At 42.8% G+C, this 16577-nt stretch overlaps 1 protein-coding gene across 1 annotated transcript in view; it reads right to left on the minus strand.

The window, feature by feature from the left end:
* Positions 1-16577, minus strand: part of chd1 (chromodomain helicase DNA binding protein 1) — a 35324-nt gene that overhangs the window by 6267 nt on the left and 12480 nt on the right. The window contains exons 11-30 of the mRNA XM_084159930.1: positions 16167-16291; positions 15603-15819; positions 14390-14479; positions 13846-14036; positions 12531-12719; positions 10038-10200; positions 8825-8977; positions 8002-8073; positions 7618-7767; positions 6953-7101; positions 6385-6481; positions 5850-5945; positions 5336-5512; positions 4850-5010; positions 4579-4620; positions 4344-4477; positions 3794-3932; positions 2197-2347; positions 1613-1735; positions 213-350 (exon numbers count right to left, since the gene is read on the minus strand). Coding sequence (XP_084016056.1) covers positions 213-350; positions 1613-1735; positions 2197-2347; positions 3794-3932; positions 4344-4477; positions 4579-4620; positions 4850-5010; positions 5336-5512; positions 5850-5945; positions 6385-6481; positions 6953-7101; positions 7618-7767; positions 8002-8073; positions 8825-8977; positions 10038-10200; positions 12531-12719; positions 13846-14036; positions 14390-14479; positions 15603-15819; positions 16167-16291 — 2757 coding nt within the window. The remainder of the gene's footprint in view (positions 1-212; positions 351-1612; positions 1736-2196; positions 2348-3793; positions 3933-4343; positions 4478-4578; positions 4621-4849; positions 5011-5335; positions 5513-5849; positions 5946-6384; positions 6482-6952; positions 7102-7617; positions 7768-8001; positions 8074-8824; positions 8978-10037; positions 10201-12530; positions 12720-13845; positions 14037-14389; positions 14480-15602; positions 15820-16166; positions 16292-16577) is intronic.

A 16577-nucleotide genomic window follows, 5' to 3' on the forward strand; every position in this document is an offset into this window, starting at 1 on the left:
TAATTTAATCTCTTACTCATTGCTATTTTATTAAGGGATCCCTTGTCTACTATCCACGGTGATAAGGAGCCTCCGATCATAGGGTAAAGTTGCCCCTAGATGCTGATCTCTGTTCCATTTGGCCTTTTCCCCACTAATGGTTAAGGTTAGGATTGGGGGAGGGGAGGCTGATCCTAGACCTGTACCTAGAGGAGCATCATTGTTCCACATACCTTTTCCTCCTCAATCTCGTCCTCTGAGGACTTGTCTGAGGGGGGCTCAGAGGACGGACTCTTCACCACTTCGTCCACCTTGGCTGGCTTCGCAGCTTTGGTCTTCTTACTCCTCGGTTTCCTCTTCCTCCAATTGGCCTACAACAACAACAACAACAAAAAAGGGACTTAATCTTTCTTTGCAACTAATTGAAAAAACACGTTGGCCAACTAAAAAGCGTGAAGAACAAGGCTAACCTTCTCCGCTGTTTTTGGTCCTGCAGCTATCACGTTGTTGCAGAGTGAAGCGCACCAGATACGCTGTCGGAGAGCGTCGTATTGTCTCGTGCTTCTCATATCGCAACAACGTATAGCTTCAAACCACAGTTAAAACTATACATTTTGATCTAATGGACTGTCAGTTATTGTATCTTGAGCACAGCCTATGAATTTAAAGAGCTACTATTCCCTCGCCTCATCTGTTTACCAAAACAAACAAATGGCAAGGCAGCCACTTTGTTTTTAGAATCCTAGACGGTAGCTTTAATTCTGGACTTTTTAGGTGTAAATTCGAGACTGAATTCAACACTCCACACATACCTGCATATAGCTAGGAATGAAGACAAAGGAAATAATAATCTTATTACAGTGGAACTGCCAATAGGAAAGGAGATGCACTATAGGACACAGACTATGTATTCACCTTACGTCACCTGGCAACAAGGGCGCATGCAATGTGTTGCAATTGTTTTCCTCCTTTCAGGTCCATTCAAACAAGCAAAACATTGTTAAATCCGAATAAAATTGGTCAAAACTTAAATAACGCGCACATAACTTGAAAAGGTATGCTAGTTCTATGTTGGCGAAAATATTAAAACGTTTGTTTTTATGTAGTATAAGCACTCAGAAGCCCACGTTCGTTAGCATTAGCATTCTTATAGGCTTTGACTGGCGTCGTTACCTAGTTAGCTTTGTGGCACAACAGATTACAATACACCTAGTGTTTTGGTCTTTTGTCATTGATGTTATGTCTAACATTTACAATTTTAAGCATTGATCTTCGATTAAAAAAGGATACAGCCTGTATGGATAACGACCATTAGATAGTCTAATATGCTAACTAGCTAACGACGCCTCTCAAAGCCTATGAGAATGATAATGCTAAAGAACGTGGGCTTCCAAGTGCTTATACTAAGTAAAAACAAGCATATATTTTTTTCAATAATCTTCCTCTACAAATAACATATTTTTCTAATTTTGTGCACATCATTTAACTGTTTTGACGAAGGTCATTCATATTTTCTTGCTTGGGAATGTTCTTGTTCAGGAGGAGGAAAACAATTACGTTTGAATTGGGTCAAGTGGGCAGGGCACCATAATAGAGTCTGAATAGTGTGATCCGGCCAGTCATGACCGCTTACCGTCCCTGCTTGCCTCTGCGCTTCCTTTTTGGCCAGGTCCTTGCTCAGTAATTTGATGAGATAGTCCGCTCTCGTCTGCAGTTGCTTGGCCTGTGGCTTCTTGTCAGGGTCGTCAGGTAAGAGCTGGTTCACACAAAGGAACGGATGTGTAAATTAATACAATTATAAACACAAAAGCTCTTACCCTTAACCTTGGTTATGACAGTTTCAGTTCCCCGTTATAAAAGTTAGACCCTGTCTTCTTAGAGCTGAGACGATGAACCAAAAATGACAGATACCGACCGAACCGATCACTTCACGATGACATTTAACTGTTATTGTTAATTACGATAATAGCCTATTCTAGAGAAATGTGAAGTCCGCTGATATGGGCGATTGTGAACCGGACAATTGATAGCTGCAACATTCAAAGTAGTAGTAGTAGTTGTTTTGAGAGTAATATAAATAAAAAAACTGGTGCACATAAACGTTATAAACGTATCATTCTATTCATCTTTATCGTGATATTCATCTTTATCGTGATATTCATCTTTATCGTGATATTTCAGTACATTTCTTGTGATATGGATTTTCTTCAGACTCACCTTGTGTGTCAGGTTGAGGTCAGGGTCCATCTTGATCATTTCCCAGCTGCCATAACCATACTCGTAGATTCCTATGAGCAGGCTAGAGTCGTCCTCCTTGCCCCAATCAATGTCAAAGTGTGCTGCCTTGGAGTGGCATGGGATTGTGTACCTAAGAAAAGAGAAGGGTTTGGATTCAGTAGTCAGTAAGAGTAGGTGGTGTCATTTCATATTAAGTAGTCCTAAAACTAGGCATGTGACAATCATATTTACATCAAAGTTACATTACATTTAAGTAATTTAGCAGATGCTTTTATCCAGAGCGACTTACAGGAGCAATTAGGGTTAAGTGCCTTGCTCAAGGGCACATCGACAGATTTTTCACCTAGTCAGCTCGGTGATTAGAACCAGCGACCTTTCGGTTACTGGCACAACGCTCTTAACCACTAAGCTACCTGCCGCCCCACATTGCAAGTACAGATTGGTTTCATAGTGCTTACAACATTGTCAAAGTCATGTCTGTCCTTTTTTTTAAAAAAAACATTTAATTAATTTTTTTCAATTAATAAATGTTGTGGTACTGCAGGGGGTCTGCGAAAATTAATAAATATTATATATAAAAAATAAGATCTTATTTATTTGTATTGAAATGTTTTTATGAATATAGTTAGCAACAACAGAAAACAATTTACTACATACATTAGAAAATATCATGTTTTTTCTATTGATGTCAACTTTATTTATCAACTCCTAATATTGAGCAAATTACACTCATTCAAGCCAATTAGACTTACTGGAGAATCTGACATACAGTAGGCTTTGAAAAAGCACCAGTTAATAGGCTACCAGTACAGTAAGTGCTGCTGGTAAGATTTCTTGACTTGGACATAATTATTTGCCAACACAAGACTAACCTTTGTTTAACCAGCTAAACAGCTGCTCTTAGCGAAAATGTTTTTGCCGTTACCGTTCTAGCTAATAGGCTATAATTTTTACATTTTAGTCATTTAGCAGACGCTCTTATCCAGAGCGACTTACAGTTAGTGAGTGCATACATTTTTTCATACTGGCCCCCCGTGGGAATCGAACCCACAACCCTGGCTTTGCAAACGCCATGCTCTACCAACTGAGCTACACGGGGCTATGTTAGAGTTTACACTTCCTCTTCCAATTAGAATGTGGGAGGGTGAAAATAATGAAAAATGATCTACCAAACATATTTATTGAAAAAACATGTATTACTTATTTTGCCATTATCATTCACCTGATAAGACGTGATTTCTTTTTTGCTAACGTATGATGGGGGTTCCTGGGTCACCAGTTTGCCAGGAAGGGGGTCCCTGGGCAAGAAAATGTTGAAGACCCCCAAGCTTTTTTTTACTATATGGTGTGGATTTAGATAGGCCTGTGGTATTTGTTATGCCAAGGGATTTCCGTTTGTATTGGCTGCTATGTGAGTGTAAAACATTTAACTGTTGTGTGATGGAGGAGTTGAGTAAAAACAGCATTGCTTTGACCCACATGGCCCCTGGTCAAAGGTAGTGCACTAAATAGGGAATAGGGTGTAATTTGGGACGCAATCCATGTTTGAGGTAAGAGACCGAGTGGCGAGACAGACCTCTTCCTCTCATCAGGGTCGGCAGGAATGGCTTTGTGGAGCGGTGCCAGCTCCTCCTCGTGGGAGATCACCAGCTTGGCATTCACCTGGACGCCTGATATCCTGAATGTAGGGCCTTTCACTTTCCCTCGTCTGCCTCCTGTTGGTGAGGCAGAGAGAGGTTTAATACTGGTGACCAGGGGCATAACAATACAGCCCACCTCTTCAGCAACTTTTGACATTGTTTGCAGTAGCAGTAGAGAGATGGACGGACAGATGGATAGAGATGGACTGGCGAGAGAGAGATGGATATATCGGGATGGAAGGATGGGACAGAGACACAGACAGACAAAGACAGATAGTGTAGTAGTACCCAGTGCTCGACTTTGGCAGGAGCTCACCACAGCAGAGTGCCTGCACCTCAAATTCTATACTGCTTGAGCTCCTGTTCCTTTTATAGAATATTAGCTCAAACGGTATTGTGGAGCTCCTGCACCTAAATATAAAACAGTAATGGCACCCAAAATTAGTACCGGTACCTATTTCAGTACAAATCGAGCACTGAAAGTACCTGACGTCTTCTCTGGTCCACAGGGGTTCTCCCGGAGAGTCTTCAGACAGCCGTTGTGAACCGTCTCCGCCAGGCGCTTCAGGTCGTACTCAGACTTATCCACCAGCTCGGCATCACGGGCGATAGCATCCAGTCTGAGAGAGATAGGAGGTTTTTTTTGGGGGGTCAAATAGCATGTTGAGAAAAGTTGTCAAAAAAAAAGAAACCACATTTTGTAGTTTTTGCCTGCATTTACCTTTCAAGTGGTCCACCAAACTTTTTGTAGCTCTTGATAAATCTGTGTAGAAAAATACAAAAAGTTGAGGTGTAGTCAAGGTAATGGAAGTGAGTGCATTTTCTACATCCCCAAAAGGTAGGTGTGTGTGGGGGACTTTTCAGGGACTTATTCCCACAGGATAGAAGACGTTTAACAACATCACAGGTGTTTCCTAAATGACACCCTATTCCCGAAAGTGATATAAAGAGAAAAGGGTCCATTTGGGATGCATCCCATGTGTAGTGATTACCTTCGTATCTCAGCATCGCTGAAGCCCTTGATGTTTTCTCGTGGAATGGTCCGAGGCCGTCCTCGTTTCTTGGGCCTCTTGCGATCCGAGACAGAGTCGCTGTCGGAGCCGGAATACCGTCTGTTTCTGCTACGCCGGCTCTCATTGCCGTTAAAATTGACCTGGAACCATAAAACAAACAAACATTTTATTTTTTAGAATTAGAACCATGTTCTGAGGGTTTCAATGGGACCACCTGCACATCATCCACTAAAAGGGATGGGACTGTTTAGCACAACATATTAATTCAGAAGACAAAAAAACTACCAGTCCATTATACTGCTAAGATACAGAAGATTTCTGAAAAATCTGGCATTCCTGTTTTGATTCATTGATAAACCCAATCTCTGTATTGGAGAGTACTGCTGTGTGTGTGTGTGTGTGTGTGTGTGTGTGTGTGTGTGTGTGTGTGTGTGAGAGAGAGAGAGAGAGGGCCCCCTAGCTAACCTGTTTGGCACAGTTCCTCATGCGGGGCAGCAGGTAGATCTCTTCCAGCTCCTTCTGTCTCTCCTCCTCCTCCATCCGCCGCCGCTGCTCCTCAGGGATGATGTCGTCCCAGCCCCGATGGTGGCGCTCAGAATCCATGACGATCTCCTCCTCCTCCATCATGGAGAAGTTGGCCACCTGGCAGGGAGGGGTCAAAGTTAGGTTGAGAGGTCACAGAGGCTCAGCGGATTGACTTAAATATTACTACTTTTTTCAGCGCCGGTTTCCTGGACACCGATTTAGGGCCGGTTTCCTGGACACCGATTTAGCCTAGTCCTGTACTAGAAAACGCATGGTAAATATATATATATATATATATATATATATATATATATATATATATATATATATATATATATATATATATATTAATTTTTTAAACACTGTGGTACTTCTTTTCACTCTTACTAGTGCCGTTCTTTCCGTTAGCGGTTCTTTTGAAAAAGCCTTTATTTGCGATGAACGTGATATATACCTTGAACTGTGAGAGCAGCTCCTCTCCAACAGTGGAGGGGCCGGGGTCGTTCTCTCTGGTCTCGGCTCTCTTCAGGATATCATCGATGTCCATATCCTGCCAGAGGGAAACCAAACAGTCAGTTTATGAAAAATTTATCAACTTTATCGATCAACAGGAGGGGAACCTGGATTTCATCAGAAACACAGGTACAATATAGGTCTACATCAGAACAAACGCAACAGGAGAGATTAATAGTAACTGCAAAGTTCCACACTTAGGACACACAATGATCAGCATTAGGGTTGTCAGGATATCAGTATCGCGATACTCATTAGTATCATGGCAAGTAAACAAAACATGATGCAGAATTAATATCTTGTCAAAAACGTTGAAAACAAACAGCCTTATGTTTTCACCCCCAGACACTTTTGTTTTCCCCTCACCCCATGATATAACACACACTACTTTAGATAAAGCGGGTTTTTAAAGAGTTTAGTCTGCTTTTTTGCCACAGAAAATGAGTATCGTGATAGTGATGAGGTGAGTGACAAACCTGAGGCTCCTGTTCCTCCCCCTCCTGCTCCTTGAACAGCTCCTCAGCACCAAACTTCAAAATGGCCGACAGCTCCTCCTTGTTGAACGGAGTGGCACTGCAAGTGATGGAAGTTCCAAATGAGAACACAGAAAACCTTGCAGGTGTGTGTGTGCATGACCGTGAACACCTCAAAAGGATGGTACGTGTATTTGTGAGTAAGCGTCTAGAGGGTATAGGGTTGTGTCTGCAAAAAGACTGTAAGCACACTGAGGAAGTGTGTGTTTTGTTGATGTAGTTGAGAGAGTAAGGGGGGGGGGGGGGTGTAAAGCAGCAGGTAGCCTAGTTAAGAGAGTTGGGCCAGTAACCGAAAGGTCGCCGGTTCCAATCCCCAAGGCACTTCACCCCAATTGCTCCTGTAAGTCACTCTGGATAAGAGCGTCCGCTAAATGACTAAAATGTAAAAATGTGTGCACGCTTGCATGTGTACTTGCGTGAGTTTGTAGGCCCTTGCCTGTATGTAAGCACCTAGAGATTTGAGAGAGTGAGTGTGTTTTCGGTGTGTGTGTGTGTGTGTGTGTGTGTGTACCTGGAGGGGGCGGTGCCGGTGTGTAGGACCGTCTTGCCCGTGGTGTCCATCCTCTGGATGACTAGATGATCCAGCACCATCTTCTTTTTGGCCCGCTCAATGATCTCCTCCTCCACCGAGCTCTTAGTCACCAGACGGTAGATGTTCACCTGGGATACACACAGGTTTCATGTTGTGTTAAGTTATGTCCACAACTCTGTAATCCTTTATTTCAGACGTTTTGTTCCCACTGGGAAAGCATGGTTGTTTAGGATATAGGGTGAATATTTAAAATCATAGGAGATTCACAGCAATAGCTTTACAATACGATTCACTACAACCTGGACCATGTATCTTGGTCTTGTGCCTGCTGTCATTGGGTATCAATACAACTTGACAACACGTGTTGTGCAAACAAATTGGCCTGTTGTTTTTTTTAAAATCTTTATTTTGACAGGGAGTCATGCTGAGACCAAGGTCTCTTTTACAGATGAGCCCTGTATACACATCAATATACACCACTACACATCACTAGACACATAAAATGGTAAGACAGACGACCAATGACCAATAGCTCTAAAACCTGTATTAATCTATGCCATTTTGGTTTGTTAACCGCTTTGTCATTGGGTAACAAAACTTGAACGCGAACGCAAGTCAACTTGACAAAGTGATTGGTTGCGTACCTGTCTCTTCTGGCCAATCCTGTGGGCTCTGGCCTGGGCCTGCAGGTCATTCTGAGGGTTCCAGTCCGAGTCGAAGATGACCACCGTGTCGGCCGACGCCAGGTTGATGCCCAGACCGCCCGCCCGTGTTGACAACAAGAAGCAGAAATCCTGGGTAGAGGAAGTGAGATGTAATAACGTTGAGTGTAAGACGGTTCATTACAGTAGATTTCCAATTCTATATTTCACCCCATGAGTGAACTTGATTGGACTATTGAGTAAAATTAGCAGGGTTGGGATCAAGTCAGTATTCAATTCAGTCGATTCAGGAAGTAATCTGATTTGTCCCCAATCCTGGCTGTTAGTGCAGCAGTAGATATTATGATACATTCATTCCACACTTACCTCAGAGCCCTCAGCGTTGAAATGGTCCAGCGCCTGTTTCCTCATCTCTCCCTTGATGGAGCCGTCCAATCTCTACAAAGACAAGACACATATAGTCCTCGTCCCAGCGACAGCAAACTCTCCTCAATGTTCTTGAACGTTGAAATGTTTTTGCATTTTGCTTATCTTTAGGGGTTTAAGTATGGTAACACTTAAGGAGCCTCTAGATACTTTGCTTAGATAACCACCGAGCTGAATCCTGACTAGGAAAGCACCTTACTTACCGTTTTTAGTAAGCCATCGTGCCTATTTGCACAATAAAATGATGTAGTGAAGACTTCTTTAGGTAGGATTCAACCCACACATCACTTTTTTTGGTTCTTTTTCTGGCCCTTGTTCTACTTACCCAGAGGCAGATGAACACGTGGATACCATTGTTATGTCTCTGCATGCCGTATGAAGGAAGTTAGCGGTAGTTTCGGGAAGCCAATGCTAACTAGCGTTAGCGCAATGACTGGAAGTCCACAGGTACCGTAGCGATGCTAATTTCCTTCATACAGCACGCAGACATAAAAATGGTATCCACGTGTTCATCTGGGTAAGTAGAACAAGGGCTTAAAATGCCTGAATCTCACAGTGTCCCTTTAAAACCACAGCCCTGGTATACCTGTAGCGGGAGAGGCCTGTATATGGAAAGGACATGGGAAAGGGAATGTGGTGAAGTTGCCCTTAGGGCACTGATCCTGGGTCAGTTTTGCTTTTCTCCCGCTAATGGTTAAGTTTAGGATTAGGAGAGGGGAAGCTGATCCTAGATCTGTACATAAGGAGCCAGTGAGCTGCTGACCTGGAAGAGGAACTGGCGGCTCTTCAGGTACTCGGCCAGGATGTCCAGCATCCGGACCATCTGGGAGAAGATGAGCACACGGTGACCTCGCTCTCGCAGGCGCAGAAGCAGCTTGTCCAGGAGCACCAGCTTCCCACTGCTCCGGATGAGGTGCTGCAGGGGGAGAGAGATTAGTGTGCGTCTATGCTAACTCTGGAAATAATTACATTTACATTTTAGTCATTCAGCAGACGCTCTTATCCAGAGCGACTTACAGTTAGTACTGACAATATTCCATGTAACTCTTTTGCAGAGAAATCTTTCAGCCCCAGGAACCGCTCCGCCGCTCCCACAATGATTTATATCTTCCTATATCTTTTCTCCACCTTGGCAGTGCCATTAATCACCATTGCAATAAAGGCCACAAAGTCCACCTTTTTAACCTTTAAAATGTCAGGATCATCTTGTTGTAAGGCAACCTCTGCAGCTTGCATTGAAGGCCTATCCACCACCATTATATTTACTGTAAAGATAACCCCCAACAACTACAGTGATTCAGTAGAATTCAACGCAAATAATAAATATCCTGAGATATGGATATTGGACTAAACTCAGCATTACCTAGCTAACCCTTCTTATCAAAGAGGCCTACAGTAACTACAGTGAGCAGACTTATAAAAGAGTGTGCTAACCACCGTTCGTGCTATGAAACACAAATACTGCACTCTGACCCACAAAACATTTTTTGCTAGATTCACGATAGTGTCGTTGGAAAAGCAAGGAAAACTTCAAAACGTAAATGTAGTTTTATTGGAATTTGCAGCTGTTGTTGGTAAGTAATTACTCTGCTAGCGTAATATAATTTTTCAAAACCGAAGTGTGTTAGGTGCAGCTACATCCCCACATTTAAAACTCAATTTAAGCTTCAAGTCAGTGGACGTGCTCTCGGCCCTCCAGAATGCCTTGATGCCAAGGTTTGACAATTGAGTGAGTAAGGAGTGTCACACAAATAATAATAATATAATATGCCATTTAGCAGACGCTTTTATCCAAAGCGACTTACAGTCATGCGTGCATACATTATATTATATATTTTTTGTGTATGGGGTGGTCCCAGGGATCGAACCCACTACCTTGGCGTTACAAGCGCCGTGCTCTACCAGCTGAGCTACAGAGGACACAAATAATTATAAAGTTTGTACGCACATTTATTTACCCCCCCCCCCCCCCTCACCTGTAAGGCCTCCTGTTTATTGTAGAACTCGCTGTCCTCTGGTGGCTTGATGAGGTAGCAGTGGTTGCAGCACTTCTTCAGCTCCATCATGATGTTTAGGAAGCCAGACGTGCTGCCCTTGGTGCCTTTACTCAGGGCCTTGTAGTTCCTTGTCAAGATCCACCTGTTTGACCGAACACACACAGGGTTAGTAGTTTTTTATTATACTTTTTTTTTATACCCCAATACAGCTTGATTTCATAAAAAAAAACTACATTAATTTATTAATTCTGGATTAACTAATTTGGAAAAGGAGCGCTCCAAATTAACTTCCAACTCAGTCAGGATAAACAGGAAACCTGAAGTTAAACCCACCTCCTAGGTTTAGTTTATACCCATAAAGACCTAGAATAGCCCTAATTTCCATCCAGATTAATGAAGGTCTATTTTATACCATGTTCGAGAAGTTCACATTTTCATTAGTCCAGTTTGAAAGAGCAATTTAGTCCAAGATTAGGCTTAATTTCTGTCTGGGAAACAGCTCCTCAGTGTTATGGAGCCATATGCCTGTTTACAACTATTGAGGCGAGGTGGCTGATCGGTTTATTTATACAAAAGGTGAAGCACATCTTCGATATCTAGCTGTACGTTTTGGAACATTGCACACTCCTGAAGAAGCCCCCAAAGTCTCAGTGGAACTAAAAAAAGGGTGTGTTGTCCAACCCCCCCAGCCAAGCTGCACTGGTAGATTCACAACAGTAGAACTGAGAGTTGCCAGTGCAGAAGGGGGACTGAGGAGACCGGTAGACTGCTCTCACACGCCAACGAGACCGGTAGACTGCTCTCACACGCCAACGAGACCGGTAGACTGCTCTCACACGCCAACGAGACCGGTAGACTGCTCTCACACGCCAACGAGACCGGTAGACTGCTCTCACACGCCAACGAGACCGGTAGACTGCTCTCACACGCCTCCAACTGTACAGCCAGAAAGCTGCTGAGAGCCTCTGGGCTGAAGCTGCAGCACTTGGAGAGAGACGACAGCACCAGCACAGGAGCGTCCTCCAGAAGTGCATCTAAGAAGTGTTCAAATCTTCCTAAAACGTTATACCAGAGGTATTCCTTCGATTTATCAATATATTCTGTTAAATGAGGCCAATTGGGTCTAAGCCGTGGCACTGAATATCTGGAGATTGTCCTTGATGTGCATAAACATTGATCTTGTCTGCTCCCATTGTTAGTTTCTATTGGCTTCATGGCTCTGGTAATTTGCATTGCAGGATATGGCAGAAGGCAATACGATGTTACTTTTAGTTCTGTTCACAATGAGTAGCATCTAGTAGAGCTGGGACGATTAACAGAAAATTACAGACACCGACGTTGCCTTCCTCTTACCGAAGCATTTTGCTTACGTCGATTATCTTCGGTGATTTTTCTACACAACGTTCCTGTAGATTGTTCTAGAACCATTATTTGGTCAACATTAATACCCTATGCATTATGGTGATTCCTGCTATGAAAGTACCTGCCTGTCCCTGTTTCGCTATCAGCTGCTGACTCTCACTGCCTCTCCCCACTGTGCACACAGAGGAGGGAGAGATGCATTCTGAGAAGCACAAGCATATGACCGTTGCCCAAAATTGCGGGAAAAATACAGTTTTCAAAAGAAACTACTGTTCTAGTTACAGAGAGGAGAGTCACAGCTTGTTTCTCACCTCTTAATATTGAGTTCATGGAACAACTTGAGTAGGTGCACCTACATCAAGTAGCCTAGTCCTAGTGTTGGAAAGTTTTTGTAGGACATTAGCCTACATTTACTGATAGATTAATCAAATGAGCCTACACAGCCAAGAGTGTGCAAAGCTGTCAATGCAAAGGGTGGCTACTTTGAAGAATCTGAAATATAAAATATATTTTGATTTGTTTAACTTGTTTGGTTACTACATGATTCCATATTTGTTATTTCATAGTTTTGATGTCTTCACTATTATTCTACAATGTAGAAAATAGTAAAAATAAAGAAAAACCCTTGAATGAGTAGGTGGCCTATATATGGAGTTCTCCCCATATCGCCAAGCTCTAGTATCCATCTGTTCTTACCTGTAGTACGGTTTCTGAATAAATAGTAATTTAGACAGCTTTTTTTATTGTTAAAATAGGCCTACCGGTACATTTTTTATTCTCAAAATGTTTACACTCACTCAAGTAATCAAATACTAACGTCCTTTCGGATATCCGGATATTCGCTTAACCGTGCCCATCCCTAGTAGTATCCATCTGTTCTGACTTGTAGTACTGTTTCTGAATGAGTACTAATTCTCTGTTCTTGTTCATAGTACTGTTTCTGAAAAGAAGACATTATCTGTTCTTACATGTAGTACTGTTTCTGAATGAGTATGGATGATTAGTATTTCTGTTCTTACGTGTAGTACTGTTTCTGAATGAGTATGGAGTAGTATTTATGTTCTTACGTGTAGTACTGTTTCTGAATGAGTAGTATTTATCTGTTCTTACTTGTAGTACTGTTTCTGAATGGCGCTCATCTCCACTCTGAGGATCTGCTCTACTTTAGCAGGAAGAGACTTCTCCACATCCTTCTTGACTCTACGCAGCAGAAAGGGCTCCAGCTCCTTGTGTAGACTGGTGTAGCCAGAGTCCCTACCCTTCCCATGTTCCTCCTCAAATATCTCCCACGAGTGGAACCTGAAAACACACACAAACACGGGAATACGGCCAGATATCAGCACTGCTCTGAGGACCGAAAGCTCCAGAACAAGGACAAAGAAACATATTTCAACCAGCTTGGTACCTTGATTCCCAGCCACCCCATGAGATCATATAGGACTGTTCTCACACATTCATACACACCATTAACTCATATAGGACAGTTAGTCTTCACACAGAGCGTTGGGCCAGTAACCGAAAGGTCGCTGGTTCGAATCCCAAAGCCGAAAAGGTGTAAATTCTGTCGCTGTGTCACTTGAGCAAGGCACTGAACCCCAATTGCGCCAGGGGCGCTGGACAATGGTGACCCTGGCCATGACCCCACTCGCTGCTGGTGTCAGGGGAATTTGGGATATGCAAGAAACATTCCCAATTCACACTTGTATATGTAACAGGACCAATATAAGCACCCTCCACATTATTATTACACACAAACACACCATTAACTCATGGCTTTGGCTGCGGATCCGCTTCCGAGCTTCCCGAAGCCTCTAGGCATGTGTATATTCTGTACATCACATAGCGACCAGGCTACTCAGGAGAATGGTTATCTTTTAATGAAGTTAGATAAAAGCTGAATCACTGTCTACAAGATCACATAATGATAGTACTCTACATAACAGAACCCAATATAATAGCATAGTATAAAGTTCATGTAAAACAATACAGCATTCAAACATGAATGACAATTCTTAAAGTTTTACCAGTGCAACATCCATTCTGCAGAGTAACCATTTGATCATGGGGACATGCATTTAGATCTTCTTGAGTTATAGTGCTGTTTCGAATGATGGCCAGTGGACACATTTTTGAGCAGATGGTGTTAAACTGTAGCATAGCCTACCTGTGTATTTTGCTTAGTTGTGTTCGCTGTTGAGTTTTGGCCACATGAAAGAAAAACGGTTGTTTTTGTCTTACAGTAACGTTATACTATGCCATTATATACGATTCTGTTACGTAGAATACTGTTCAGACATTGATTCAGCTTTGATCGGACTTTATTAAAAACGAGCACCATCGGATCCGCAGCCACTCCGTTAACTCCTATAGGACTGATGGCCTTCACACCACACATACACACCGGCGAGGTAGCCAGGTGACCTACTTTTCGGGCATGATGAAGTGTAGCAGGGACCAGAGCTCTTTGAGTGAGTTCTGCAGCGGCGTGCCGGTGATGAGCAGCCGGTGGTTGGACTTGAAGTCCATCATGGTCTTATAAAGCAGCGAGTCGTCGTTCTTCAGCCGGTGGGCCTCGTCCACGCCGATGAAGGCCCATGGCACGTTCCCCAGGAATCCCTGCATAGTGGACACAGAGTGGTAGTTACAATGTGGTGTCAATAGCTAAGTGGGTTAACGCATGGTGATGGCCACAACAGGGTTGGGAATTCCATGTTAATGTTGACAATAAGTCACTTGGGCAAAAGCTAAATGACTATATTAAAGGGATATTTCTGGACTTTGGCAATGAGGTCCTTTATCTACTTCCCCAGAGTCAGATGAACTCGTGGATACCATTTTTTTCTCTGTGTGCAGTTTAGCTCAGGTTTTATTGTGTACATCATTAATTGATTAATGACGTTTATTGCCCTTCAAGAGTAAATTCTTTCAACAACTCACACGTTACAAAGATCTAAGAAACCTGATCTTACCTTATCTTTTAGGAGAATTTCATATGTTGTTAGCAGGATGTTAAACTTGAGTCTCTTGTTCTGAACGTGCATCCATTCATGTGTTCTGATCTAAAAAGTAACGAAGAGGAATTCATAATTAAATGCAGCCTTAATTCAAGAAAAGTCAAAAGTCTGGAAGTGGTGTCTCGATCTTGAAATAGCAACGTCGCAGTAAACACTCTTCTTCAAATATCAAATGCCAGAAACCCCAATGCAATATCGGCAGTATGAAAAACCCTGCAACTTATTCTCTCATCTGTTCTGAATCATTAAAAATCATCTATCATATCCATCACTACGACTGTAGCCTACCATGTCATCTATCATATCCATCACTACAGCTGTAGCCTACCATGTCATCTATCATATCCATCACTACGGCTGTAGCCTACCATGTCATCTATCATATCCATCACTACGACTGTAGCCTACCATGTCATCTATCATATCCATAACTACGACTGTAGCCTACCATGTCATCTATCATATCCAGCACTACGACTGTAGCCTACCATGTCATCTATCATATCCATAACTACGACTGTAGCCTACCATGTCATCTATCATATCCAGCACTACGACTGTAGCCTACCATGTCATCTATCATATCCATCACTACAGCTGTAGCCTACCATGCCATCTATCATATCCATAACTACGACTGTAGCCTACCATGTCATCTATCATATCCATCACTACGACTGTAGCCTACCATGCCATCTATCATATCCATCACTACGACTGTAGCCTACCATGTCATCTATCATATCCATAACTACGGCTGTAGCCTACCATGTCATCTATCATATCCATCACTACAGCTGTAGCCTACCATGTCATCTATCATATCCATCACTACGGCTGTAGCCTACCATGTCATCTATCATATCCATCACTACGACTGTAGCCTACCATGTCATCTATCATATCCATCACTACAGCTGTAGCCTACCATGTCATCTATCATATCCATCACTACAGCTGTAGCCTACCATTTCATCTATCATATCCATCACTACGGCTGTAGCCTACCATGTCATCTATCATATCCATCACTACGACTGTAGCCTACCATTTCATCTATCATATCCATAACTACGACTGTAGCCTACCATGTCATCTATCATATCCATCACTACGACTGTAGCCTACCATGCCATCTATCATATCCATCACTACGACTGTAGCCTACCATGCCCCGGCTGCTAATGTCTCCCAGGTAGACCACCACGTTCATGAGGGGGGCCCACAGCTGGATCTCTCTCTGCCAGGAGACGAGCGTGGAAAGGGGCACCACCAGCAGGAAGGGTCCGTACAGCTGGTGATCGTGGAACAGGTAGTTGAGGAAGGAGATTGTCTGGATGGTTTTGCCCAGACCCATCTCGTCTGCCAGGATGCAACTGTTCCCCCTGGGGAAAGACGAGAGGATGGTGAGAAAAGTGTTGGGAGCATCGACAGGATGATGAACAGTATTTTGTACAAAGATAATATATATATTAACAGCCAAAGAAACTAAATGTGGCAAATTGTATTTTTTGTCCTCAGTAAAGTTATTCTGAGTAACTTTTTATTGTCTGGTTTCAGATAGTGAAAAGTGAATCGCAATGAAATTCAGGATGTCTGGGGTTCGAACAGTGATATTTAATTTGAATTATGAAACACCCAAATGCTGAGTTTAGCAAAAAATAAGAAAATAATTCAAAATAGTCTAAATGTAACACAACAACCACGGAAGCTCAAGAATACTATGACATACTTGCACCAGGAGTGAGCCATCCAGTTCAAGCTGTCCAACTGGTAGTCTCGGAGCTCCAGTCCTTCTCCTCCGATATAGGATGGCTGTTTCTTCATGGGAATAAACCTCGGCCTCTGTTTCAACACCTGACGAGGAGACAGGAGAGAGTGAGATGGGAGGAAAGAGAGAGAGTTTGAAGTTCTAAATTAAAACAAGTCATTCCAATGACAGTTCTCTCTGTCATTCCAAAAGGGACGACTGCTGTAAGTCAAATACTCAAACTACCGCCGGCTCCTAAAACGATCCCAAGTCTCTACATCTGGGTCCTTGCCAGGTCCTCAGTTTTTAAAGGGAATGGATAGGTAACAGAAATAGGACAACATTGCTGATTTCCCCTTTCCAATCCATTCAGATGTGCTATGCAAGGACAGA

Source organism: Coregonus lavaretus (assembly GCF_964263955.1).
Source record: "Coregonus lavaretus genome assembly, chromosome: 4".
Taxonomy (NCBI): domain Eukaryota; kingdom Metazoa; phylum Chordata; class Actinopteri; order Salmoniformes; family Salmonidae; genus Coregonus; species Coregonus lavaretus.